The sequence below is a fragment of the Rhinoderma darwinii genome, chromosome 7 (genome assembly GCF_050947455.1).
Source record: "Rhinoderma darwinii isolate aRhiDar2 chromosome 7, aRhiDar2.hap1, whole genome shotgun sequence".
Classification (NCBI taxonomy): Eukaryota; Metazoa; Chordata; class Amphibia; order Anura; family Rhinodermatidae; genus Rhinoderma; species Rhinoderma darwinii.
Genome location: NC_134693.1, coordinates 3,801,895 through 3,829,304, shown reverse-complemented (window position 1 = coordinate 3,829,304; position 27,410 = coordinate 3,801,895). Strand labels below are relative to the sequence as shown.

The following is a 27,410-nucleotide window of genomic DNA, read 5'->3' as shown; positions in this document are numbered from 1 at the left end:
ATGTGTAACCAAAAATTTGGAGTAAAATGCGACTAATTTAAAGAGGCACACGCTTCTTATTCAATTTATCGCATCTTCTACTGCCGTGTGCCAAAAAGGGGAGTCTACGGTAGCAATGATGTCATACATCATTTATGTCCGTTTCGGCCGTACATCCTAGTGAATTTGTCCACCCACTTTATTTTAAAATAGGGTAATGGAGACGGCGTAAAACGGCAAAGTTGCAAATAAGGCGCGTACCATAATTTAGCGCCATAATACCGGCATAAAGTCAAAGTTACGTTCATAAATTCTTCCCTTTGTGTTTCACTTCCTGACCTTTTCGAAGAACTCAGTAACTTGCTGTCAGTGAATAGGACCAATTGCGAGCAGCACATCCCCCGTCCTCTCCGTGCTGCTCACTGCAGAAATATTGACTTAGCGCCATATTATAAAAGTCTAAACGCAAAGCAGTCAAATTGCAGCAAAAACCGTCACTACTGGAATCTGCAAGTCACAGGAAACAGCACGGCCCCTTGGGGGAGGGGAAATATTGGGGGCTACGTTTTTTTTCTTTATTATTACTGAGGCCCAGTTGATGGCGATTTGATGAATCATCGCACTGTCTGATTTCGCTAGGGCGCAGTGCGATATCGTAACCAGGGATATTCCTATATTTAGTGACGTAAATTCCCCTTCCAATAATTTCCCTGTGATCTGCTGCAATTGGACGGTGTGATAATCGCGATGTGTTGCGTCTGGAACAAGGGACACAGGACGGACCGTACAAGAACCGTCTCCAGATATTTCACCATTTAATAGTGAGGGACATTTTTGTTATAAAATAAAAATTAAGTTACAGGAACTTTTTATAAAACGTCAGATTAGAGCCAAAGCTGCGGGCGGCCATCTTGGTGGAGCCGATATCACGGGAGAAAGTTCTCGCGCTGACTGCATGTAGCAGAGGTGTCCGAGCGCAAAGAAAAGATTTAGTGACGGGATTTTCACATTAAAGTATAAAAAATAAAAATAAAAAGGCCTGGGACTGCGTGCGCCCCGCTAAAAAAAAATAAAAATACGGCAGCCGGCGGTACAAACCTGCACCAATTGATAACGGTAACGCTCACGTACCATCTGATTGATAATCGCCACAACCCGTCTCTTTGGAAGCTCCACCTTCAGAGGTTTTTCGCCGCCGCGGTCCAGGTTCCTGCAGTTGCTCCTCAGCAGCCAACAACATCCCGGGGCCGTTACTGGCGACAGGTCACATTGTCGCTGTCACTGAAATGCAACCGCAGGAAAGAATCACTCCTACAAAAAAAACCTCTGAAGAACGATCTCTCAATACTGAAGAGACGGGACAAACTTTTGAGGGATTAGTGACGTCACTTACAGGGGCGGTAAACTTAAAAAATATATAAGACTGTTCAGTCCCGAAATGAGAAGTGACTTTATAATATAAGCTTAGTTTCTATTCTGCGGCCTTTTCCAGTTCTTTGAATGCAGCCTGCAGTGTAAAGAATGGAGGATTGTATTCTCCACCCTGGACCATCCATACCTGTAAATCCACAGGCAATCACACAAGTCTATACAACTTACTTGTAAGGTCAGATTATCAAATGTCACATTAAAGGAATTGCACTGCAAAAGGAACATAGAGATCTCTACATAACCCGTGATCCATCCATGACAACAGGAAAACCCCCCATTCTTTACACTGCAGGCTGCATCCAGAGAACACTGCAAAATAGAAATAAGGCTTATATTGTAAAGTGAATTTTTATGACAGATATTTACATTAAGCTTTTGATCCCTTTCATGTGAGGGACAAGGTTGCTCCACTATCTGACCCCCAAAAGCCCTCGGTCCGTATCGTTCCCACAGCAGTTATTACTCCGCGTGCCTAGATTTCTGAATAGCGGCTTACTAGTAATACAGCGATGCTGCTCCCATATAACTAATGTTTGCCATTCAGTGGCCTAGTAAAGCTGGGTAGCCAGCTATGTGGTAGTTCTGATGGTGACCAGGTAATTTGCTCCCTCAGGTGCGGGTCTACCTCATCTGCATCGGAAAGAAGAGCGGCCATTAAACCCCACTCCGTGCCGAGGACTACATGGGGCACAGTGGGGTCTAATGTCAGGATCGGGTCCCGTCCCTTCAGCATTAACAGTCGGTGACCCCCCCACCCAGCGTCTAGAACTCAGGAGCCGACACTGGAGATCAGCCGCATCTTCTGGACGTGCGCGCGGGAGGACTTGGAGAAGATGCTCTTGACGATCTGCAGAGGAACGTTCTTCCCGCTCAGATAGACCTTGTTCAGGCAGTCCGGGAGGCAGCAGGACGTCGAGGGGTCCGAGCTCTTCTTCAGCATCCACACGTAGGCCATGATGTACCCCGTCATGAAGGCATCAAACCCGGCTCTGTGGGTTCCTCCCTCGGAGGATGATGGTGGTGGTTTGGAGACCGGGCCATCCGCTGGTGTTGAATGGTTGATGTTGGCCGAGTCCTGGTTAGTCGGTAAATCCTGTAATATTGGGGCACGCTCCTCAGGTAATGGTGGTGGGGTCTTCTCAGGATCCCCCGGCTGGTAGGACTGCTCTGAGGGCACAGACTCTGGGAGGTTCTTGGCACCGTCTTGGTCTTCCTCCATTTGACAGTCCACATTATTAGTCATGGATTCTGATGCCCCCGTCACTCTTTGCGCTGTATCGCTGCCTTTAAGGGGGAACCCAGAGCCTTGTTTACAGGGGGGCTCCGAGTCCATCTCCACATTGGCTTCAGTCGCAGCGACTTTCTTTCTCTTACGTCTTCTCCTCTTCTTCTGTTCTTTGCATTTCTCATCCTCCTCGAGGATCAGATCTATATTGTGGGATTGTGCGCACTTGAATCCATTGGGGCACCAGCCGTAGGCCTGAGGGTAAAGATCAGACGTATATTAATACTGGCAGAAGATCTGCAGCCCAAAATCTCAGAAACGGTTGAGTAGAAATTGTATTCACGTATCCTGCAGCCTCTCCCTGGCGTAAAATGACTGATAACAGGGAGCAATAAAATCTATGCGACAGCCAATCACAGACTGGTTATACAATAGATGCTCATCGATTAGCAGCGCAAGATAACAGAGCGCTAATGTTACTCACTGAAAACCGCTCACAGATGTGGAGGGCGGCGGGGCTGGAGTCCGCAGCTACGGCATCCGGGAGGGAGCACAGGCGATAATCCACGTACAATGACATGGCGGCCGGATAGCGACAGAACTCCACGACCAGGTGCCGGCTGCTGGAGACCATCAGTTTGCAGTTCTCACGTTTGCTGAAAAAGAAAACAGGATTATCGACGATTTCATACGCAGAACGCAATAAAGAGGGCGGCACGAGGCGAGATCTCCGGCAGAACACGCCATACGAGAAACGCTGCACAGATTCAGAGAGATGATCAACCCGGCGGGTGTAAGGGGAGCGGAGACCCCAAGAACCGCAAGGATGAAGCGGCTGCAGCTCTCTGAGAAGTCTTGTGCCCTTCAGATGAACTTTCATTACATGGGCGAGTCACCAGGATTACCTGGACCTAGTCCTGCTCACACAGCTGAGGATTTCTTACAATGTACAAATCTCCTGTCCTGGACTTCAGGCTGATAGGACTTACCTGCGCTGATACATTATAACAAACCCTCAGATTTGTGAGCAGCACCAGGTCGTCAGCCTTGGAGTTTATTCATAATGACTATTTCAATTCACTGTCAGCAAGCAGGAAGCTAGGAAATGCAGGAACAGACTTGTGCTCACAGTATTCCTAGAAATGAAGACCAAACCAGAGAAAATGAAATGGTCCCAAGACCGGAGGGCATTCTCTGACCCGCTGCTCTATGAAACGAAGGCCCCATGCACACGGCCGTGCCCGTAATCACAACCGCATTTTCAGGCCGTGCGCCCATACAACGTACGAAAAGTAGGACATGCTCCATAATTCCCGGCAGGGACACCTGTCCGCATCGATACGGAAAGGTGTCGCAGCCAATAGAACTGGGTGGGTCTGTAATTGCGGACCGCATTACGATCCGCAATCACCGAAATTTTTTACGGTCGTGTGCATGGCGCCCAACACAGGAAAATTCCCCTAAAGCCTCTAAACCATTGAATGGTATTTTTTATTTTTATTAAACAGGTCAGTCGGTGCGATTGGTGGAACTTTATATTTGTTTTTTTATTAAAAATGTGTTTTACTTTTGGAGATACAGCTGCTCTATAGTCTCTATACAGAGCAGCTGTATCTTTCGCTATGACTTGAATCCGTCAGTCCTGCGTGTCTCTGACAGTTCATAACTTAGATGTGATAGATTACAGGTGGATCCTGCGTGTCAGAGACACAGGACCCGCTGACACTGAACCCGTCAGCTCTGCGGGACTGACGGATTCAAGTCATAGCAAAAGATATAGCTGCTCCGTACAGAGACTATAGAGCAGCTGTATCTCCAAAAGTAAAACACATTTTTAATAAAAAACAAATATAAAGTTGCACCGACTGACCTGTTATTTAAAAAAATAATTCCTTTCAGAGGTGGACATGGCCTTTAATGCGGCAGAATATCCGGACAATCTCTGCCCTCACCATTTCTTGTAGGCGTACTCCAGATAAGAAGCCATAAATCGAGCCTCGAACTCGGAGGCGTACTTTGTGTCGTAGATTCCCGCGGGAAACATTTCGGACAGGTCTGCGATGAAGTTCATCATCTTGTCAGGGAGCTGCGCGTAGAAGCATTGATAGAGGAAAGCCAAGTCTATGAGGCCGTTGTGCAGGATGAGCGGCTTCCGAGCCTTAAGAAGTTCAAGAAAGAGAGTGCGGACGCTCTGAAGATGACGCTCATCGTCCTGAACACCAGAGAGGAAACAACGCGTCAATTAAAAAACACAAAAACAGTCAAAATGTTTGTATTTTTCACATGGACAGTGAGGTAAAAAGTATTTGCCCCCTTATACCATATTTGTCACATTAAAAGGACCTATTCCCTGCATAGAGTTACATGAAAAAATGGTCTTCCTGCAGTCACCACTAGAGGGAGCTCACTACATACAGATATACACAGCTCCCATAGAGTTACATGACAACATTCTGCTGCCTGCAGTCACCACTAGAGGGAGCTCACTACATACAGATATACACAGCTCCCATAGTTACATGATAACATTCTGCTGCCTGCAGTCACCACTAGGGGGAGCTCACTACATACAGATATATACAGCTCCCATAGAGTTACATGATAAAATTCTATTGCCTGCAGCCACGACTAGTAAATTTTACTCAATTATCTTCAGTGAGCGCCCCCTAGTGGTGGCTGCAGGAAGGTTGAATTTTTTTTATATAACTCTCTGGCTGTGTAAAGTGAAGCAGGGGATTTGGAGCTCTTTATCAGAAAAACAGAGCTTTGATGGCTATAAAGATATGTTATGCAATTAATCAGCTCAGAATTTGGGATCTATTTAAAGAAATAAAACGTGCGAACATTCGGCCGGATCTATCAATATACTATGTAAAAGAACTCGATGACAGACTATCTTAAAGGGGCCCTCCACCTGCTTCTGCCTTAGACTGGTTTTCTCTGGCTGTGCTTCTTTTGAAGGTAAAGACGAGTCGGCCGGAGTCCTAGTTGGGCCCCTTCACATCACGTTATTGCGCCCAACGTACACGAGAAACATGTTCATGGGGCTCCATTATCCTGACTCCTGAGTGTCCTTTTAGTCTGCGTCAGGCTGGTATACATCGGAATACTTTTTTTTTTTTTTGAAGGATGGAATAGCGTATTGGACCCGGTACACGTTTTTTTTACACGGGCGCCTAAGTTTGACGGCACAGGTATACATTGGAAAGATCCGGACATCATTGTCTATATCTGGACAGTGATATCAGGAGGTTCCCCAGGGCCATAGTCCAGCAGCGCTTCTGGACTCCGGCGCTAGGGAAGCGACATATATGTACAGTGACCTCAGGAGCTTTCATAGGGCCACTCCCCGGGAGACGTATCCACTGGAAGTCATGCAGCGAGATACGGTTTTGCCTTTCATCGGAGGTATATGTTGGGAGTCTTACTGGCTTATACCTCCGATGGAAGGCCAAAATGCCGTGTGAATGGGGCCTTATTTATCTATGTGAAAAAAAGAAGTTAAAAGAGGAGCGTCCAGTGAAGAAACTGTAGAGTAAGACGGATGGGACTATAACCGACGGTCAACCATGAGAGGCCGTCCCCGCAGCAAGTAACAAAGTCTCAGCGGGGGAGAAATATCTCGTGAGAATAAAACGTTACCTTGTCGTTGCCCTTGTAGTACGGGATCCCCAGGGAATATTGCTTATTGAAGTCAAAGCCGTGCTGGACAAGGAACTGGACGGACTGAGGTTCTATGGTGTAGTCCTCCGTACACAGCAGGGTCAGGTTGTAGATCTGAGACAGGTAGGCGTCCTCGCCCTGTGGAGTATCACACAAAAATGATGGCAGATATTACACCCAACATGTAAGTGCACCCCGATGTTACAGAATAACTAGATTACCCCGCTCGTTCCACTCTGTGTAACCTCCTACAAGATCAGGACACTCCTGTAATACTCTGTGCTGCTGGGGACTCTGCTTCTTCCACTGTGTAAGGTCTAATCCGTAACCTCCCACAAGATCAGAACACTCCTGAAATACTCTGTGCTGCTGGGGACCCTGCTTCTTCCACTATGTAAGCTCTAATCTGTAGCCTCCCACAAGATCAAAACACTCCTGAAATACTCTGTGCTGCTGGAGACCCTGCTTCTTCCACTGTGTAAGGTCTAATCCGTAACCTCCCACAAAATCAGGACACTCCTGAAATACTCTGTGCTGCTGGGGACCCTGCTTCTTCCACTACGTAAGGTCTCATCTGTAGTCTCCCACAAGATCAGAACACACTTCTCCTAGGGCTGGGCGATTTTCAATTTAAGTCTCGATTTTCTTTTTTTTTTCTGTTTATTTATCATTAATACTAAGAGAGAATTTCATACATTTTTTTTATATAAATAACTTTTTAACACGTCTCGCTAGAATTATTGTACGGAACTTCACAACTTTTAACCTCTGCAAATACTTAATTTGATTATAAATACAATTGGAGAAATGTCTATGTAATGGATTAGAACTTCTGTGTTCCCCGGCAGGGAACAGGTTAACAATCTATAATCAATGATGCGCTGCGGGCACTAACATCCCCCTCTGCCCCTCAGCCGGTCTCACATTGCAGCAGGGCCGGGCAGATCGCGCGGAGCGGTCACTCTGGGGCGAGATTACATTGCAGTGTCTGAAGTCTGAGCAGAACCGGCCTCACCGTGGGGTGTTAAATAAATGACATTAAGGCCGGATTCACACGACTGAAAAACGATCCATGTGTCCGCCGGATGTCCCAGCCCGACCACGGCACATGTGACCGGGACTCCCGGCATCAGACATTGAGGCTGCGGACACACGACAGTGAAAAAATGGCCATTAAAAACCGATCAACTGTCAGCTTTTAACATCCATTTTGCATCAGTGTCTCCAAATTCTCATCCATTTCCAGTCCCTCCGTCCATTTAAATAAAAAATAAAGAAGATGGATTCCATTTGTCAGAGTTTTTTGTCCCAATCCCCCGAAAACACCACAATGTCCCTGTAGACAGAGCCCACATCAGTGCCACAGAGCCCACATGTAATGACAGTGCCCACATAGTACCAACCCCCCCCCCCCCCATATATAGTGCCACAGAGCCCAATATAGATAGTGCAACACCCAGGACGAGTAGACCAGGCAGTGTCGAGGTGGCGGGGCGGAGCTTCCTCCTTCAGCACGGCGCGATGGCGCCACTACAGAATCGTGAGAGCCCTTGAAGGCGAATCAAATTAATTTGATTAAATCGCCCAGCCCTAACTTCTCCTGAAATACTCTGTACTGATGGGAGACCCTGCTCCTTCCACTAAGTAAATCTTAGTCCGTGAACTCTCACAAGATCAGCACACTATTCTTCTGAAATACTCTGTGCTGCTCAGAAACCCTTTCTCCACTTACTTTTTCAGGAAGCATTTTGAAGCAGGCGATCCCCAGGGACAGTATGGAGCGTGTCCGCGCTGCGAGGCAGATCGCTTTATACCGCTCCTCAACACATCTACAAGAAAACACAGTCGCTAAGAATAATAAACCAAGAACACATCCGTCCAATTCAAGGGTCCGGCAGCCGCAGCGTTTTGCCCTTTATGGAGATCTCGGGGCCTTAACAAACAACCCAGAGGCCGTATAAACAGGAAAGTTCTCCAGATCTAGTATTGGGCAGTCCGGCAATTCCGGTAATCCAGCACAGGACTGCCGGATAATCTAGAATATGATACTGGAAGACTAAAGCAAAGTAATAATATTATAAATCAGCCCCAACCACAGAATCACTGGACAACCAATCAGGACGCTGGGTCACAATGGCGGCCAAAGACGACGACTCCAGGACTGATTGTTACTGGGGATGTTTTCTTATTTAAAAAAGGGACTACGCAGAGGCATATCAGAAGTTTGATCGGTGGGGGTTCGGGAGCGGAGACCCCAATGTTGCTGAAATGAAGGTGTAGGAGTGATCGGCTGAGCGCTTTGCTCCTGCGGCTGTGATTGGCGCTCAAAGTGCATCTGACGATGAGCGATGTTCACAACCGAAGGAACGAAGCGCTCAGCTGATCACTCCTACACCTTCATTTCAGCAACATTGGGGTCGGAGCACCCGGACCCCCACCAATCTACTTCTAAAAGGTCTCTGACATATCAAAAGTTTAAAAGTGTAGTTGCTCTTTAAGAGGAAATTCACTTCTTCTCTATTGGTCACGTCACTTACTGGTTCAGTAAACTCCTCCTGGATCCCAGACCGCTCAGCTCCTGCAAGAACGTAATACAGACGCCGTCACTCCTCAGAAGACATTATACGAAGAGAACTTAAAGGGCCGGCATCCAGTCTTCAGTATGTGAAGCTGATTCTTAGTAGAACGAAAACCTTTGCAACTTTCTAACAGACTTTGTTTAAATTTCTCATCATTTTTAAGGATTCTGCTTGCTGTCAGTGAATGGAAACCACCTTGTTCCCATGAAGAAGTAGAAAGCCCATCCTGACCTAGTCCTGCTCACACAGCTGAGGATTTGTTACAACGCACCAGTGTAGATAAACCTCTTCTAGCAACAGCGCATACCTCTCAAAGTTCTTACCTACATTGATACATTGTAACCAGCTGTGTGAGCGGGACTGCATAGGAGAGGTCATTCTTTCATCTACCACAATGCAGCGCAGCAGATCATAATCACTAAAGACACAGATTCAGCAAACTGAGAAGAAACATGAGCATAAAATGAACAGAAAACCCGCTCTGTCTCCGGCGCGGTGCGTTTATTCGCTTTCTAACTCTTCCCTTGGTTTTCTGTTCGGAGAATTCAGAGAAGAATCAGACGACTTTGAGGCCAGTCTCAGCATAATCCTGGCAACCAAAATAACCAGAGCGCGCCGTCTACACGCATCACTTACGGTGTCCACCGCTATAAACGTGGAGGTCTTCAGCGCCAGTAACATGGACGGCCAGAGCTCACCGAAATTATCAATGTGAACATCGATCACCGGGACCTTCAAACTCGTCATCTTCACCTGAGAAATTAAATATACAGAGATTTACCGCCCGGGTCAGTGATACGGAGGGTGACAAGTGCGAATACGATGGGTGACAAGTTCACGAGATTGATCGTATCCTCCAGGAATAACGGGCACAAGGGACAACGCGCCTCACAACTCCCGTCAGCTATTCCCAAGAACAAAGTTGATAATGGCAGCTGACGGATGTTCTACGCGTCACATGGAGGTTCTGGTACCCAATTATACAGATCATGTGACAACCATCACCCTAAAATATACAGGAACCCGTTCTACAGCCGCATATTAGAACATATTACTGTTTATATGTTCATGTACAAAATGTATCAATAAAGATCTAATGAATAAAACGCACCAAATAATTACAGTCACATGAAGCCTCCAGATCCAGGCGAACACAGACTTACTTCCGGCGCGCGCTGATGACGTCAGATGACGTGCGTCGTGTTACAACTGTACGGGCCTTGTTATTGGAAGAAGCAAACATCCGTTAGGCTTGAGTTTCGCCCTCTGTCTGGCAGGAGCCAATCAAGGGGCCGAACAAGTAGAAGGCGGTCCGTGGGTTTTCGGACAGCGTGAAGATCATACAGAACAGTAAGTAGAACTTTATTAGATCGGCCGTTATGACATATTGACACTTTGTTGCCGGCGGGCGTCACGTGGTTATTCCTGGTAATAGTACTTGTCACGTGGTTGTCACGTGCTCGGGTTTGTTGTAGTTTTTGAACATTTTAAATTAGGATTAAAGGTTTTTATTGGTTTGCTCGATTCGTGAATTGATTCGCCGGGTCTATACGTTGCGTCAGGAGACCATAATGACTTCTAATAGAGGTGAATGGGGTGATCAGCCGAGCGACTCCCCCAAACCCACACCCATTTCTTTGGAATTTCTCACTTTATTGCTTTAAAATTCCTTTGATCCGGCGTCCAATAATCCAGAATATTTGATAATCCGGCACCTAGCAGTTCAATAGATAAGAAAGCTCTCCCAGGAAATATCTCGCCCGTCCGGCGGTTCCTCTGTAAAACATCAAGAAGAATTCCTTTATATAAACAACTTTTTTTTTCCGTTAAGATTTTATTGACATTTTTTTTTATAACACGAAATAAAGTCAATATTCCGATACTGAAGACATTGACGGGGGGGGGGGGTACACACGACTTCTACATAACGTCTGAGACTCCCAGGAAGAGCGCGCCGGGCTGCGGATGATCGCGTGTTGCTCTAGACTAGATGCTTTTCGGGGTCCACCTCTTTCCAGCATGGCCGTGTCCTTTCGCCCCCTCCTTACACTCATGTTTGGACTTCTCATGCGGCTAGGACGATCCTCTCAGCGCACTTCACGCTCGGTGCGGTCAGACGGTGCGATGTGGCGTTACCACGTCCTGCTACATCATAGAGGGAGAGCCAGAGCGACGTTATTGATGCCGGATTAATGGAATTTCCCTGTATAGTCAGCGACCATGTAGGATCACAAGGCTGTACAGTGATCTACCAATCATGGGGCACTTCTTCATTAACGATTAGGCGGCACGTTGGGAGTTGTAGTGTATTCTCTGTAATAAAACAATTCTAAACGTATAACAGGATTTCCCTCCCAGCAGAATGGGGCGCTCCGCCATGAAACGTGCCTCAAATAAAGTGCCAAAGAAAGAGGCGGCGTCTCCGAGCAAACAGCCCGCGGCCAAAAACGGAGGTGAGACGGCAGAGAGCAGAGAGGCCGCCATGTTGTCTGTCAGCAGACAGGGATTCACATTGTGCGTTCTCATTGCAGACCCCTCCCCCCTTCCCGCTCCGTATCATACATTCACCTCGGAGGAGACGGCGACATTCAGAAAGAACCTCCTCGCCTGGTATGACCAAAATAAACGAGACCTGCCGTGGCGGAAACTGGTACGTGTAATGTCACAGGACGGATCAGCGCCCTGACGTCCCCCCACTGTCATTACAGAAAAGGCGGTTATAATATATCAGGTGACTGTACAGCGCCGGTGACACTTCCCAGAATGCAATTCACCGGAGCAATTTATGTAAATACCCTGAACAAGCAGAGAGTGCTGGGACTCTAAGACTACATTCACACGAGCATGAACCTGGTCCGTGTGCGTTGCGAGTGGCATGCGTTATACACGCACTCACAATGCACATCTTCTTTTTTTTTTTTTTTTTTATCTAATTGATGCGCAAATAACGCACCGCACACAGACATTGTTCATGTGAATGGGCCCTAAAGCTACAGAATAGTGAGTGCAGCTCTGGAGTATAATACAGGATGTAACTCAGGATCAGTACAGGATAAGTAATGTAATGTATGTACACAGTGACTCCACCAGCAGAATAGTGAGTGCAGCTCTGGAGTATAATACAGGATGTAACTCAGGATCAGTACAGGATAAGTAATGTAATGTTTGTACACAGAGACTCCACCAGCAGAATAGTGAGTGCAGCTCTGGAGTATAATACAGGATGTAACTCAGGATCAGTACAGGATAAGTAATGTAATGTATGTACACGGTGACTCTACCAGCAGAATAGTGAGTGCAGCTCTGGAGTATAATACAGGATGTAACTCAGGATCAGTACAGGATAAGTAATGTAATGTATGTATACAGTGACTCTACCAGCAGAATAGTGAGTGCAGCTCTGGAGTATAATACAGGATGTAACTCAGGATCAGTACAGGATAAGTAATGTAATGTATGTGCACAGTGACTCCACCAGCAGAATAGTGAGTGCAGCTCCGGAGTATAATACAGGATATAACTCAGGATCAGTACAGGACAAGTAATGTAATGTATGTACACAGTGACTCCACCAGCAGAATAGTGAGTGCAGCTCTGGAGTATAATACAGGATATAACTCAAGATCAGTACAGGACAAGTAATGTAATGTATGTACACAGTGACTCCACCAGCAGAATAGTGAGTGCAGCTCCGGAGTATAATACAGGATATAACTCAGGATCAGTACAGGATAAGTAATGTAATGTATGTACACAGTGACTCCACCAGTAGAATAGTGAGTGCAGCTCTGGAGTATAATACAGGATGTAACTCAGGATCAGTACAGGATAAGTAATGTAATGTATGTACACAGTGACTCCACCAGCAGAATAGTGAGTGCAGCTCTGAAGTATAATACAGGATATAACTCAGGATCAGTACAGGATAAGTAATGTAATGTATGTACACAGTGACTCCACCAGTAGAATAGTGAGTGCAGCTCTGGAGTATAATACAGGATGTAACTCAGGATCAGTACAGGATAAGTAATGTAATGTATGTACACAGTGACTCCACCAGCAGAATAGTGAGCGCAGCTCTGGAGTATAATACAGGATATAACTCAGGATCAGTACAGGATAAGTAATGTATGTACACAGTGACTCCACCAGCAGAATAGTGAATACAGCTCTGGAGTATAATACAGGATGTAACTCAGGATCAGTACAGGATAAGTAATGTAATGTATGTACACAGTGACTCCACCATCAGAATAGTGAGTGCAGCTCTGGAGTATAATACAGGATATAACTCAGGATCAGTACAGGATAAGTAATGTAATGTATGTACACAGTGACTCCACCAGCAGAATAGTGAGTGCAGCTCTGGAGTATAATACAGGATATAACTCAGGATCAGTACAGGATAAGTAATGTAATGTATGTACACAGTGACTCCACCAGCAGAATAGTGAGCGCAGCTCTGGAGTATAATACAGGATATAACTCAGGATCAGTACAGGATAAGTAATGTATGTACACAGTGACTCCACCAGCAGAATAGTGAGTGCAGCTCTGGGGTATAATACTGGATATAACTGAGGATCAGTACAGGATAAGTAATGTATGTACACAGTGACTCCACCAGCAGAATAGTGAATACAGCTCTGGAGTATAATACAGGATGTAACTCAGGATCAGTACAGGATAAGTAATGTAATGTATGTACACAGTGACTCCACCATCAGAATAGTGAGTGCAGCTCTGGAGTATAATACAGGATATAACTCAGGATCAGTACAGGATAAGTAATGTAATGTATGTACACAGTGACTCCACCAGCAGAATAGTGAGCGCAGCTCTGGAGTATAATACAGGATATAACTCAGGATCAGTACAGGATAAGTAATGTATGTACACAGTGACTCCACCAGCAGAATAGTGAGTGCAGCTCTGGGGTATAATACTGGATATAACTGAGGATCAGTACAGGATAAGTAATGTATGTACACAGTGACTCCACCAGCAGAATAGTGAATACAGCTCTGGAGTATAATACAGGATGTAACTCAGGATCAGTACAGGATAAGTAATGTAATGTATGTACACAGTGACTCCACCATCAGAATAGTGAGTGCAGCTCTGGAGTATAATACAGGATATAACTCAGGATCAGTACAGGATAAGTAATGTAATGTATGTACACAGTGACTCCACCAGCAGAATAGTGAGTACAGCTCTGGAGTATAATACATGATATAACTCAGGATCAGTACAGGATAAGTAATGTAATGTATGTACACAGTGACTCCACCAGCAGAATAGTGAGTGCAGCTCTGGAGTATAATACATGATATAACTCAGGATCAGTACAGGATAAGTAATGTAATGTATGTACACAGTGACTCCACCAGCAGAATAGTGAGTGCAGCTCTGGAGTATAATACATGATATAACTCAGGATCAGTACAGGATAAGTAATGTAAAGTATGTACACAGTGACTCCACCAGCAGAATAGTGAGTGCAGCTCTGGAGTATAATACAGGATGTAACTCAGGATCAGTACAGGATAAGTAATGTAATGTATGTACACAGTGACTCCACCAGCAGGATAGTGAGTGCAGCTCTGGAGTATAATACATGATATAACTCAGGATCAGTACAGGATAAGTAATGTAATGTATGTACACAGTGACTCCACCAGCAGAATAGTGAGTGCAGCTCTGGAGTATAATACAGGATGTAACTCAGGATCAGTACAGGATAAGTAATGTATGTACACAGTGACTGCACCAGCAGAATAGTGAGTGCAGGGTCAGGGGTTAATTATTTTACAGTACACGTTTTTTTAGGTTTGATAAGGAGATTGTGTTGTATGAGTCGATACTTTGTTTCCTATAGTTATAACATAGACGATAATAGAGGAAATATCTGTTTCAGGCCAATGCAGAATCGGACTTGGACCACAAAGCTTATTCAGGTGAATAACTGAGAAACAACGGTGTATAAAGAGACACAACACCTGCAGCCTGGCTTCTCTCCATTTGTTGTGAAATTGCATACAATCTACTGCTCCCTGTTATCAGCCATTACAATGAGATGATTGACAGGAGGTGCAGAAATCTCCTCTCCCCCATGATTACTTTATATCACATATCTCCAGTACTATTATATCCTCCAGAGACATTACATCATATGTGACTGATATCAGCCGCTCCTCTTATATCACTCCAGTACTATTATATCCTCCAGAGACATTACATCATGTGTGTGACTGATATCAGCCGCTCCTCTTATATCACTCCAGTACTATTATATCCTCCAGAGACATTACATCATATGTGACTGATATCAGCCGCTCCTCTTATATCACTCCAGCACTATTATATCCTCCAGAGACATTACATCATGTGTGACTGATATCAGCCGCTCCTCTTATATCACTCCAGTACTATTATATCCTCCAGAGACATTACATCATATGTGACTGATATCAGCCGCTCCTCTTATATCACTCCAGTACTATTATATCCTCCAGAGACATTACATCATATGTGTGACTGATATCAGCCGCTCCTCTTATAACACTCCAGTACTATTATATCCTCCAGAGACATTACATCATATGTGTGACTGATATCAGCCGCTCCTCTTATATCACTCCAGTACTATTATATCCTCCAGAGACATTACATCATATGTGACTGATATCAGCCGCTCCTCTTATATCACTCCAGCACTATTATATCCTCCAGAGACATTACATCATATGTGTGACTGATATCAGCCGCTCCTCTTATATCACTCCAGCACTATTATATCCTCCAGAGACATTATATCATATGTGACTGATATCAGCCACTCCTCTTATATCACTCCAGCACTATTATATCCTCCAGAGACATTACATCATATGTGTGACTGATATCAGCCGCTCCTCTTATATCACTCCAGTACTATTATATCCTCCAGAGACATTACATCATATGTGTGACTGATATCAGCCGCTCCTCTTATAACACTCCAGCACTATTATATCCTCCAGAGACATTACATCATATGTGACTGATATCAGCCGCTCCTCTTATAACACTCCAGTACTATTATATCCTCCAGACATTACATCATATGTGTGACTGATATCAGCCGCTCCTCTTATAACACTCCAGCACTATTATATCCTCCAGAGACATTACATCATATGTGACTGATATCAGCCGCTCCTCTTATATCACTCCAGTACTATTATATCCTCCAGAGACATTACATCATATGTGACTGATATCAGCCGCTCCTCTTATAACACTCCAGTACTTTTATATCCTCCAGAGACATTACATCATATGTGACTGATATCAGCCGCTCCTCTTATATCACTCCAGCACTATTATATCCTCCAGAGACATTACATCATATGTGACTGATATCAGCCGCTCCTCTTATAACACTCCAGTACTATTATATCCTCCAGAGACATTACATCATATGTGACTGATATCAGCCGCTCCTCTTATAACACTCCAGTACTATTATATCCTCCAGAGACATTACATCATATGTGTGACTGATATCAGCCGCTCCTCTTATAACACTCCAGCACTATTATATCCTCCAGAGACATTACATCATATGTGTGACTGATATCAGCCGCTCCTCTTATAACACTCCAGCACTATTATATCCTCCAGAGACATTACATCATATGTGTGACTGATATCAGCCGCTCCTCTTATATCACTCCAGTACTATTATATCCTCCAGAGACATTACATCATATGTGTGACTGATATCAGCCGCTCCTCTTATATCACTCCAGTACTATTATATCCTCCAGAGACATTACATCATATATGTGACTGATATCAGCCGCTCCTCTTATATCACTCCAGCACTATTATATCCTCCAGTGACATTACATCATATGTGACTGATATCAGCCGCTCCTCTTATATCACTCCAGCACTATTATATCCTCCAGAGACATTACATCATATGTGTGACTGATATCAGCCGCTCCTCTTATAACACTCCAGCACTATTATTTCCTCCAGAGACATTACATCATATGTGACTGATATCAGCCGCTCCTCTTATATCACTCCAGTACTATTATATCCTCCAGAGACATTACATCATATGTGACTGATATCAGCCGCTCCTCTTATATCACTCCAGCACTATTATATCCTCCAGAGACATTACATCATATGTGACTGATATCAGCCGCTCCTCTTATAACACTCCAGTACTATTATATCCTCCAGAGACATTACATCATATGTGACTGATATCAGCCGCTCCTCTTATATCACTCCAGTACTATTATATCCTCCAGAGACATTACATCATATGTGACTGATATCAGCCGCTCCTCTTATATCACTCCAGTACTATTATATCCTCCAGAGACATTACATCATATGTGACTGATATCAGCCGCTCCTCTTATATCACTCCAGCACTATTATATCCTCCAGAGACATTACATTATATGTGACTGATATCAGCCGCTCCTCTTATATCACTCCAGTACTATTATATCCTCCAGAGACATTACATCATATGTGTGACTGATATCAGCCGCTCCTCTTATATCACTCCAGTACTATTATATCCTCCAGAGACATTACATCATATATGTGACTGATATCAGCCGCTCCTCTTATAACACTCCAGTACTATTATATCCTCCAGAGACATTACATCATATATGTGACTGATATCAGCCACTCCTCTTATATCACTCCAGTACTATTATATCCTCCAGAGACATTACATCATATGTGTGACTGATATCAGCCGCTCCTCTTATATCACTCCAGCACTATTATATCCTCCAGAGACATTACATCATATGTGACTGATATCAGCCGCTCCTCTTATATCACTCCAGCACTATTATATCCTCCAGAGACATTACATCATATGTGACTGATATCAGCCGCTCCTCTTATAACACTCCGGTACTATTATATCCTCCAGAGACATTACATCATATGTGACTGATATCAGCCGCTCCTCTTATATCACTCCAGTACTATTATATCCTCCAGAGACATTACATCATATGTGTGACTGATATCAGCCGCTCCTCTTATATCACTCCAGTACTATTATATCCTCCAGAGACATTACATCATATGTGTGACTGATATCAGCCGCTCCTCTTATATCACTCCAGTACTATTATATCCTCCAGAGACATTACATCATATGTGACTGATATCAGCCGCTCCTCTTATATCACTCCAGTACTATTATATCCTCCAGAGACATTACATCATATGTGACTGATATCAGCCGCTCCTCTTATATCACTCCAGCACTATTATATCCTCCAGAGACATTACATCATATGTGACTGATATCAGCTGCTTCTCTTATATCACTCCAGTACTATTATATCCTCCAGAGACATTACATCATATGTGACTGATATCAGCCGCTCCTCTTATATCACTCCAGTACTATTATATCCTCCAGAGACATTACATCATATGTGTGACTGATATCAGCCGCTCCTCTTATAACACTCCAGTACTATTATATCCTCCAGAGACATTACATCATATGTGACTGATATCAGCCGCTCCTCTTATAACACTCCAGTACTATTATATCCTCCAGAGACATTACATCATATGTGACTGATATCAGCCGCTCCTCTTATATCACTCCAGCACTATTATATCCTCCAGACATTACATCATATGTGTGACTGATATCAGCCGCTCCTCTTATAACACTCCAGCACTATTATATCCTCCAGAGACATTACATCATATGTGACTGATATCAGCCGCTCCTCTTATATCACTCCAGTACTATTATATCCTCCAGAGACATTACATCATATGTGACTGATATCAGCCGCTCCTCTTATATCACTCCAGTACTATTATATCCTCCAGAGACATTACATCATATATGTGACTGATATCAGCCGCTCCTCTTATAACACTCCAGTACTATTATATCCTCCAGAGACATTACATCATATGTGTGACTGATATCAGCCGCTCCTCTTATATCACTCCAGCACTATTATATCCTCCAGAGACATTACATCATATGTGTGACTGATATCAGCCGCTACTCTTATAACACTCCAGCACTATTATATCCTCCAGAGACATTACATCATATGTGACTGATATCAGCCGCTCCTCTTATAACACTCCAGTACTATTATATCCTCCAGAGACATTACATCATATGTGTGACTGATATCAGCCGCTCCTCTTATAACACTCCAGCACTATTATATCCTCCAGAGACATTACATCATATGTGACTGATATCAGCCGCTCCTCTTATAACACTCCAGTACTATTATATCCTCCAGAGACATTACATCATATGTGTGACTGATATCAGCCGCTCCTCTTATAACACTCCAGCACTATTATATCCTCCAGAGACATTACATCATATGTGACTGATATCAGCCGCTCCTCTTATAACACTCCAGTACTATTATATCCTCCAGAGACATTACATCATATGTGTGACTGATATGAGCCGCTCCTCTTATAACACTCCAGTACTATTATATCCTCCAGAGACATTACATCATATGTGTGACTGATATCAGCCGCTCCTCTTATATCACTCCAGCACTATTATATCCTCCAGAGACATTACATCATGTGACTGATATCAGCCGCTCCTCTTATAACACTCCAGTACTATTATATCCTCCAGAGACATTACATCATATGTGACTGATATCAGCCGCTCCTCTTATAACACTCCAGTACTATTATATCCTCCAGAGACATTACATCATATGTGACTGATATCAGCCGCTCCTCTTATATCACTCCAGCACTATTATATCCTCCAGAGACATTACATCATATGTGTGACTGATATCAGCCTCTCCTCTTATATCACTCCAGCACTATTATATCCTCCAGACATTACATCATATGTGTGACTGATATCAGCCGCTCCTCTTATAACACTCCAGCACTATTATATCCTCCAGAGACATTACATCATATGTGTGACTGATATCAGCCGCTCCTCTTATATCACTCCAGTACTATTATATCCTCCAGAGACATTACATCATATGTGTGACTGATATCAGCCGCTCCTCTTATATCACTCCAGCACTATTATAAGTTCTGGGCTGGGAGGTTATTGGCTCCTCCTGTTTTCGTGCTCGGGCTGTGGATGTCTCTGTAGTTACTCGGTGTCTCCCTCTTCTCAGTCTGGGTGTCGGAGGTGATGTTGCAGCAGACTCAGGTTTCCACCGTTATCGACTATTACACCAAATGGATGAAGGTGACGGGATGTTTGAGGGGGAGGGGAATATGGGAAATTCGTGGCGGTTTTATCCCATGACGGACTCTGATCTGCTTCCACCATTGTTCCTCTCTCCTGCAGACGTGGCCGACAGTTCAGGATCTGGCGATGGCGTCACTGGAGGTAGGTAACGTTTTTAGGGACTGGCGGCCATCGTTCCCGTGTATCTGTACATTGTGCCTCCCTCCCTTCAGTAGCAGACTGAATGTGACTATTGAGGTGACTGACGGTTCCGGGGTGCCCGGTGCGATGCTCTGCAGGGTCCTACATGTGGGGATCTCACGGCCCATTGGAATAAATAACATTTCCCCTTAATTCCCTGTAAATATTATAATTCCCATCTCCTCGTCTTTAATTCTATACAGACATTTCTTGGTTCTGACCCCACAGAGGAGATCACCCAGCTTTCCCAGGCTCCTGAAGGACAATTCTACCCAGGTCTGTCGCGATTCAGTACGTATTGCGGCCTAGCTAGACAGATCTGCCGTTCAGGACCTTAGGAAAGCTGTGTGACACCCCGTGGGGGAGCTGCAGTGGCGCACAGATTCAGAAGGGGCGACTTCATGGGGAAATGCTCTTGAACTCTTTATAAGGCAGTGTTCTGTGCCCCCCCAGGAGGTGAATGAGTTGTGGTCCGGTCTGGGGTATTACTCCCGGGGTCGGCGGCTGCATGAAGGCGCCCAGAAGGTTCGTGACGTCGTCGTCTCCATTTCTGAGAACAGGTCGGTGAAGGGTTTGGTCTATAATAATTCTGGGCGTCTCCTGTCTCCAGGTTGTGCGGGAGTTGGGGGGTCGGATGCCTCGCACTGCCGAAGACTTGCAAAAACTGCTGCCAGGGGTGGGCAGGTACACGGCCGGGGCAGTGGCTTCTATCTCCTATGGGCAGGTAAGCAGCATGGCATAAGCCCCCACCGTGCCCCCCCAGACTCGAGCAGCTTGGCATAAGCCCCCACCGTGCCCCCCCAGACTCGAGCAGCATGGCATAAGCCCCCACCGTGCCCCCCCAGACTCGAGCAGCATGGCCGCGTAATGTCCAGGATAAACAATGCCGTTTCTCTTCAGGTTACGGGCGTCGTAGACGGAAACGTCATCCGGGTTCTCTGCCGCCTGCGCTGCATTGGGGCTGATTTTACCTCCTCGGCCGTCACTGACGCTCTATGGTGAGATCTGCCGCATTGTAATATAAAGGAAACATCAATTGTTTACATTCAGAGGCTGAAACCCAGTCCGGACCTACCCCTGCCAACAGCAGCACTTTGTTACAATGTATCAGTGTTGGATAATCCTCCTTAACTCAGGCTAATAACTCTTGCTTTCAAATATCTAGTGTAACAAACCCTCAGCTGTGTGAACTGCTGGTATTTGGCCTCTGAATGTAAACAATGGATGTTTCCCTTTCACTGACAGCAAGCAGAGATCTTGACAAAGGAGAATAATAATTTTAAAAAAAACAAAGTGCAGAAATTTTCACAGTTTACGACGGCATGTGGAGTGACAGCAGCAGTTACCGATTTTTTTTTTTTTTATTCGACTCAGGAATCTGGCAAATAATCTCGTTGACCCGGATCGAGCAGGAGATTTTAATCAGGCGGTGATGGAGCTGGGAGCGACGGTCTGCACGCCAAAAAAAGCACTGTGCGGTGAATGTCCTCTGCAGAGCCTGTGCCGCGCATACAAGAAGGTGAGGTGGGCTACTGGTCATCCATGTAGATGGTCGTCACCGGTGATGACCTCATGGATCGTCCATGAATCACTTCTACATCCAGTTCTGTTATTAAAGGGACATTCCACTTTTGTTAGAGTCTCCTGACAATTACAGAGTGTCCTGCAGCTCCGACCTCCAGCGATCAGCTCTAATCTCTGGGGAATCCGGCAGCAAGTGTTACATTTCCCTGCAGCGCCACTACAGGGGAAATGAAGCATTACACAGTGTCCATTGAAATGAATGGCCGGCCCATATAGTGCATGAACATGCCGGGTCCTCCAGAGTCAGAGACACTCTGGCTAATATGTGAGGATCCTGAACCGGGGACAACCCCCCCCCCCTTTAAGTCAGAAGTCCCTAATTATCCCCATTAATGTCCAGTGTTGTGTGTTGTAGGTGGAGCTGGATTCTGCATCCTCCCTCAGTAAACTTGTGAACAGCAGAGCTAACACTCGAGGCGGCCGCGTCTCCGACATCGAGGATTGTGGTGTGTCTGGAGGAATTACAGGTTAGAGGTGCAGGTTCAGCAGATCACAGCAGCGCAGCGTTTTTACTTTGCAGATTCGCCGTTTAACGCTGTGAAAACACGGAGATCTGCAGGCCGCCATAGGAAGACATTATGACTTTATTGGGGATCCGTATAGCGCTGATGCTGAGTGCGGACACGTGCCTGAGCGCTTGAGTAAAACGTCATATAATTTATATTCTGATAATTATGATGTATTTTGTGCCATTCATCTATGAGCTGTGACTGATACATTGTAACGGAGCCATTTCTCAGCAGCTGCCGCCTCGTGTTCGCTCTGCATCCAGTCCAGTGACCAGTGGGACCGCAGCCTCGGAGTGGCCAACTACCCCCGCAAATCTGCAAAGAGACCACCAAGAGAGGAGCAGACTGTGACCTGTGTGTGGGAGAGACCCGGAGAGATGGGGGACCCCGAATATTTACTGGTTCAGAGACCCCAGAAAGGTGAATCTATAACCAGTGATACATTGTATACAGCCGGTGTCACACTGACCGCCCTCCTCATATACTGTCCTGTATATAGGGCTCCTGGCTGGGATGTGGGAGTTTCCCAGCATGCTATTGGAGACCGCGCCCACTGTGAAGGAACGGGCGGATATTCTGTGCAGCCGTCTCCAGGAAGTGATCGGCTCTGAGGTTTCGGTAAAGGATCTGCAGTTTGTCGGGGAGGTAAGACGTCCATTACCACACGGGTGCTGCGTAGGAAACAACGCGGTCAGACAGTCTGGTATAGATGCGGGGGGTTCTATATAGACCGTATACATATATATATATAGGAGGCTGTGCATTATGTCACATGATCCCTTACAATAAGAACATGGTGTACAGATCATGTGATATATTTATGTTATAGACTAGGGAACCCCAAACCAGGTAGAGACCCCACCGTGGAAACCCCCCAACCCCTATGCGAGCGACATGCCACCAGACTACGGTGGTCATGATCAATAGTGACGTCACCATTGCGGCCCGGTGACGTCTCATCTGTATGGTCAACTTTGAGCCAGACGCAATTATGTCCCACCGCTTTTATAGTCCCCGTGGTTCACATGACCCCAAAATTAATTCAAACCCTAAAGTTCAGCCCAAGTGGACAGCAGCGCTGACCACACACACTGTAGGAGGGGGAGGGGACGTGATCACACGCAGGAGAGGGAGGAGGGGACGTGATCACACGCTGCGGGAGGAGGAGGGGACGTGATCACACGCTGCGGGAGGAGGAGGGGACGTGATCACACGCTGCGGGAGGAGGAGGGGACGTGATCACACGCTGCGGGAGGAGGAGGAGGGGACGTGATCACACGCTGCAGGGGGAGGAGGAGGGGACGTGATCACATGCAGGAGAGGGAGGAGGAGGAGGGGACGTGATCACACGCTGGGGGAGGAGGAGGGGACGTGATCACACGCTGGGGGAGGAGGAGGGGACGTGATCACACACTGCGGGAGGAGGAGGGGACGTGATCACACGCTGCAGGGGGAGGAGGAGGGGACGTGATCACACGCTGCGGGGGGAGGAGGAGGGGACGTGATCACACGCTGCGGGAGGAGGAGGAGGGGACGTGATCACACGCTGCGGGAGGAGGAGGAGGGGACGTGATCACACGCTGCAGGGGGAGGAGGAGGGGACGTGATCACACGCTGCGGGAGGAGGAGGAGGGGACGTGATCACACGCTGGGGGAGGAGGGGACGTGATCACACGCTGCAGGGGGAGGAGGAGGGGACGTGATCACACGCTGCAGGGGGAGGAGGAGGGGACGTGATCACAAGCTGCAGGGGGAGGAGGAGGGGACGTGATCACACACTGCAGGGGGAGGAGGAGGGGACGTGATCACACGCTGCAGGGGGAGGAGGAGGGGACGTGATCACACGCTGCAGGGGGAGGAGGAGGGGACGTGATCACACACTGCAGGGGGAGGAGGGGACGTGATCACAAGCTGCAGGGGGAGGAGGGGACGTGATCACACGCTGCAGGAGGGGGAGGAGGGGACGTGATCACACGCTGCAGGGGGAGGAGGGGACGTGATCACACGCTGCAGGAGGGGGAGGAGGGGACGTGATCACACGCTGCAGGGGGAGGAGGAGGGGACGTGATCACACGCTGCAGGGGGGGAGGAGGGGACGTGATCACACGCTGCAGGGGGAGGAGGGGACGTGATCACACGCTGCAGGGGGAGGAGGAGGGGACGTGATCACACGCTGCGGGAGGAGGAGGAGGGGACGTGATCACACGCTGCAGGAGGGGGAGGAGGGGACGTGATCACACGCTGCGGGAGGAGGAGGGGACGTGATCACACGCTGCGGGGGGAGGAGGGGACGTGATCACACGCTGCATGGGGAGGAGGAGGGGACGTGATCACACGCTGCAGGGGGAGGAGGAGGGGACGTGATCACACGCTGCAGGGGGGGAGGAGGGGACGTGATCACACGCTGCAGGGGGAGGAGGGGACGTGATCACACGCTGCAGGAGGGGGAGGAGGGGACGTGATCACACGCTGCAGGAGGGGGAGGAGGGGACGTGATCACACGCTGCAGGGGGAGGAGGAGGGGACGTGATCACACGCTGCAGGGGGAGGAGGAGGGGACGTGATCACACGCTGCAGGGGGAGGAGGAGGGGACGTGATCACACGCTGCAGGGGGAGGAGGAGGGGACGTGATCACACGCTGCGGGAGGAGGAGGAGGGGACGTGATCACACGCTGCAGGGGGAGGAGGGGACGTGATCACACGCTGCAGGGGGAGGAGGAGGGGACGTGATCACACGCTGCAGGAGGGGGAGGAGGGGACGTGATCACACGCTGCAGGAGGGGGAGGAGGGGACGTGATCACACGCTGCAGGAGGGGGAGGAGGGGACGAGTTCTCTTGCTGAAGGGCAGGGAGGAAGCGACAATACCAGTCACTGTGTAAACAGACCTCTCCCCGTTCCCTCAGGACGTTGCAGCCTCGTCTGACCTGTACATGTCACTGAATGGTGCTTTGCATGTGCGCTGCACACCGGCTGCCTCCAGCGGGATCCTCAGAGACCCTGCAGCAGAACCCACTTTGGGAAACACCGTCATAGGCTATGGGGACGGCTGATGTGGACCGCGGGGTCTCGGCGGGTTTTCAGATGACATGAAGATGTGAGCGGTGCCAGGGACTGTCAGTAATGTCTCCTTCTCCCGGGCAGGTCATCCACATCTTCTCTCACATCCACCAGACGTACCAGGTCTACTTCCTGCCAGCGAGTCGCCCGCACAGCGCTCCCGTAGAGGTGGAGGAGGCCGAGCGTCCAGGGTTTCGCTGGGTCACCAGGAGACAATTTATGGAGTCCGCCGTCTCTACTGCCATGAAAAAGGTAAATGCACGGAGAGCTCTGCCGCTCGTACGACGCACCGTGAACCAATGGGTGTGTTCTTCTCCATTCACATCACAAGTTCAGACATCTTGTTTACATCTGAGAGTAGTGCATTGTGGGAGGATAATTAGCAGAGAGCTACGCCCTTAGATCACATGACCGAGGGGGTGGAGCTAAACCACAGTCGGATTCAAAGGACAACCATCAGAATTTTGAAAGCAGCTCTATGTGTGAATGGAGGACAATCATCAAATCTGTACAGAAATAGTTAAAAAATTTAAAATTTGCTAAAGAACTTTAGAGAAAAAGAAAATGTGAAATGTTAGGAGTAATAAGAGCGCGGTGATACGTTGCGGCGGCTGAAGCCCGGCTCGCTTGGAGCCAATGAGCCAATGGCCGCATGATTGGTGCAGAGATTGTCCACTGCATTCGGCCGTGGTTTTGGCAACATGCGTGGCACCGTATCCTAACAGGTAACAGTAGATTGTATTCACCTGTCGTGCAGTCCCACCTTCCCCAGCCTGTAATGGCTGATAACAGGGAGCAATAGATTGTATTGACTTCACGTCTGCAGGTTTACTGTCCCTTTTGCCTAAAAACATTATTCTGTTATTTCTGTTTTCTCAGATTCTTAAGTTATGTGAGAGTCCGAGGTCACCGGGCGCCAGAGCTGAGCCGGTGAGTGACTGCGCCAGTTCTGGTTGCGCATATTCTGGATTACGGAGCGCTCACACGTGGCGTGACTCGCTTTGTATTTCCACAGCTTTTACCTATGGGAAAAATACTCAGCAGCTCAGACCGATTTCTCCTTCTCTCGCGTTGCAGAATATTTTTTCCATAGTTCCATAGCCTTACAATGTCGTTTTTACGCAGCGCATATTCAAATATACGCTGCAGAAATTCACTGCAACTACGCGAAGCGCGAGCGCTCCCCTATCAGACTTTTTCTTCAAGTGACGCTAATTTTTTGTATCACAGTCCAGAAAGAGGAAAAAGGACATAAGCGACTTCCAACCGTCCCGTGGAAGTGTCAAGGTGGACAGCAAGCAGAGGTCTATACAGAACTTCTTCAAAACTGCTGCTAAAAAATGAGCGCTGGGGAATGTATACTGAAAAGTTCTGCAACTTTCTAATAGACTTTGTTTTAATTCTTCACAATTTAAGATCTCTGATTGCTGTCAGTGAATGGGAACATTCTTATTTACATTCAAAGGCTAAAAACCCATAGTGACCTAATTCTTCTCACAGCTGAGAGTTTGTTACAATTATATCCACAATCCTCTGTGAGCTAAATACAACAGATCCAAACTCTCCTGTCCTGGTTTGCTACAATGTATCAATGTAAGTAATATCTAGCAGTATCAGAGCAAATTTTTTAACAAACCCTCAGCTGTGTGAAGAGGACTAGAGGAGAATGGATTTCAGCCTGTGGATGTAAATAATGGTTCCATTCACTAACCGCAAGCAAAGATCTTAACAATGATGAGGAATAAATGGAAAGGTGTGGTCTGGTGATGGTGCCGAGCGGACATGCAGCTTGAGAGCTCTGCAGACTGAACGGCCGATGGTCACGAGAACACAGAAAACCTCCAGGACTCCTCCTAGACAGCGCCAGGACTCCTTCTAGACAGCGCCAGGACTCCCGCGGGCAGCAGTCACCGTTTTCTCACTGA

The 27,410-nt window shown here is 46.9% G+C and overlaps 2 protein-coding genes across 7 annotated transcripts; one reads left to right on the top strand and one right to left on the bottom strand.

Moving 5' to 3' along the window:
- Positions 1–665: 665 nt before the first annotated feature.
- On the bottom strand, positions 666–10,201 carry TOE1 (target of EGR1, exonuclease). The gene is made up of 8 exons (XM_075832596.1): positions 9,989–10,201; positions 9,514–9,630; positions 8,836–8,876; positions 8,031–8,127; positions 6,278–6,436; positions 4,588–4,847; positions 3,120–3,291; positions 666–2,890 (listed from the first exon to the last, which is right to left on the bottom strand). Exons 2-8 carry the CDS (start codon positions 9,622–9,624, stop codon positions 2,180–2,182), a joined length of 1,551 nt encoding a protein of 516 aa, XP_075688711.1. The 5' UTR covers positions 9,625–9,630; positions 9,989–10,201; the 3' UTR covers positions 666–2,179.
- MUTYH (mutY DNA glycosylase) lies at positions 10,066–27,410 on the top strand. 6 transcript variants are annotated; one of them, XM_075832595.1, is made up of 16 exons: positions 10,067–10,227; positions 11,236–11,330; positions 11,409–11,527; positions 14,798–14,837; positions 20,076–20,149; positions 20,252–20,293; positions 20,786–20,857; positions 20,943–21,056; positions 21,233–21,330; positions 21,707–21,851; positions 22,272–22,383; positions 22,660–22,845; positions 22,925–23,070; positions 25,570–25,737; positions 26,365–26,415; positions 26,716–27,410. In XM_075832595.1, the coding sequence occupies exons 2-16, from the start codon at positions 11,240–11,242 to the stop codon at positions 26,827–26,829; spliced, it is 1,572 nt and encodes a 523-aa protein (XP_075688710.1). In that variant the 5' UTR covers positions 10,067–10,227; positions 11,236–11,239; the 3' UTR covers positions 26,830–27,410. The 6 variants fall into 6 exon arrangements, with proteins under 6 accessions (XP_075688707.1, XP_075688705.1, XP_075688706.1 ...); XM_075832592.1 differs by having other exon boundaries at positions 10,066–10,227; positions 11,239–11,527; XM_075832590.1 differs by having other exon boundaries at positions 10,066–10,227; positions 11,236–11,527.

Excerpts from the sequence above, each read along its gene's own strand:
- TOE1 (XM_075832596.1), bottom strand. The coding sequence starts at position 9,624 with ATGACGAGTTTGAAGGTCCCGGTGATCGATGTTCACATTGATAATTTC. Across the intron at positions 8,877-9,513 it reads CGTTTATAGCGGTGGACACC|GAGCTGAGCGGTCTGGGATC; the intron begins GTAAGTGATGCG and ends ACGTTCTTGCAG. Across the intron at positions 8,128-8,835 it reads AGGAGGAGTTTACTGAACCA|ATGTGTTGAGGAGCGGTATA; the intron begins GTAAGTGACGTG and ends GTTTTCTTGTAG.
- MUTYH (XM_075832592.1), top strand. The coding sequence starts at position 11,240 with ATGGGGCGCTCCGCCATGAAACGTGCCTCAAATAAAGTGCCAAAGAAA. Across the intron at positions 20,294-20,785 it reads TGGCGATGGCGTCACTGGAG|GAGGTGAATGAGTTGTGGTC; the intron begins GTAGGTAACGTT and ends GTGCCCCCCCAG. Across the intron at positions 20,858-20,942 it reads TGCATGAAGGCGCCCAGAAG|GTTGTGCGGGAGTTGGGGGG; the intron begins GTTCGTGACGTC and ends TCCTGTCTCCAG.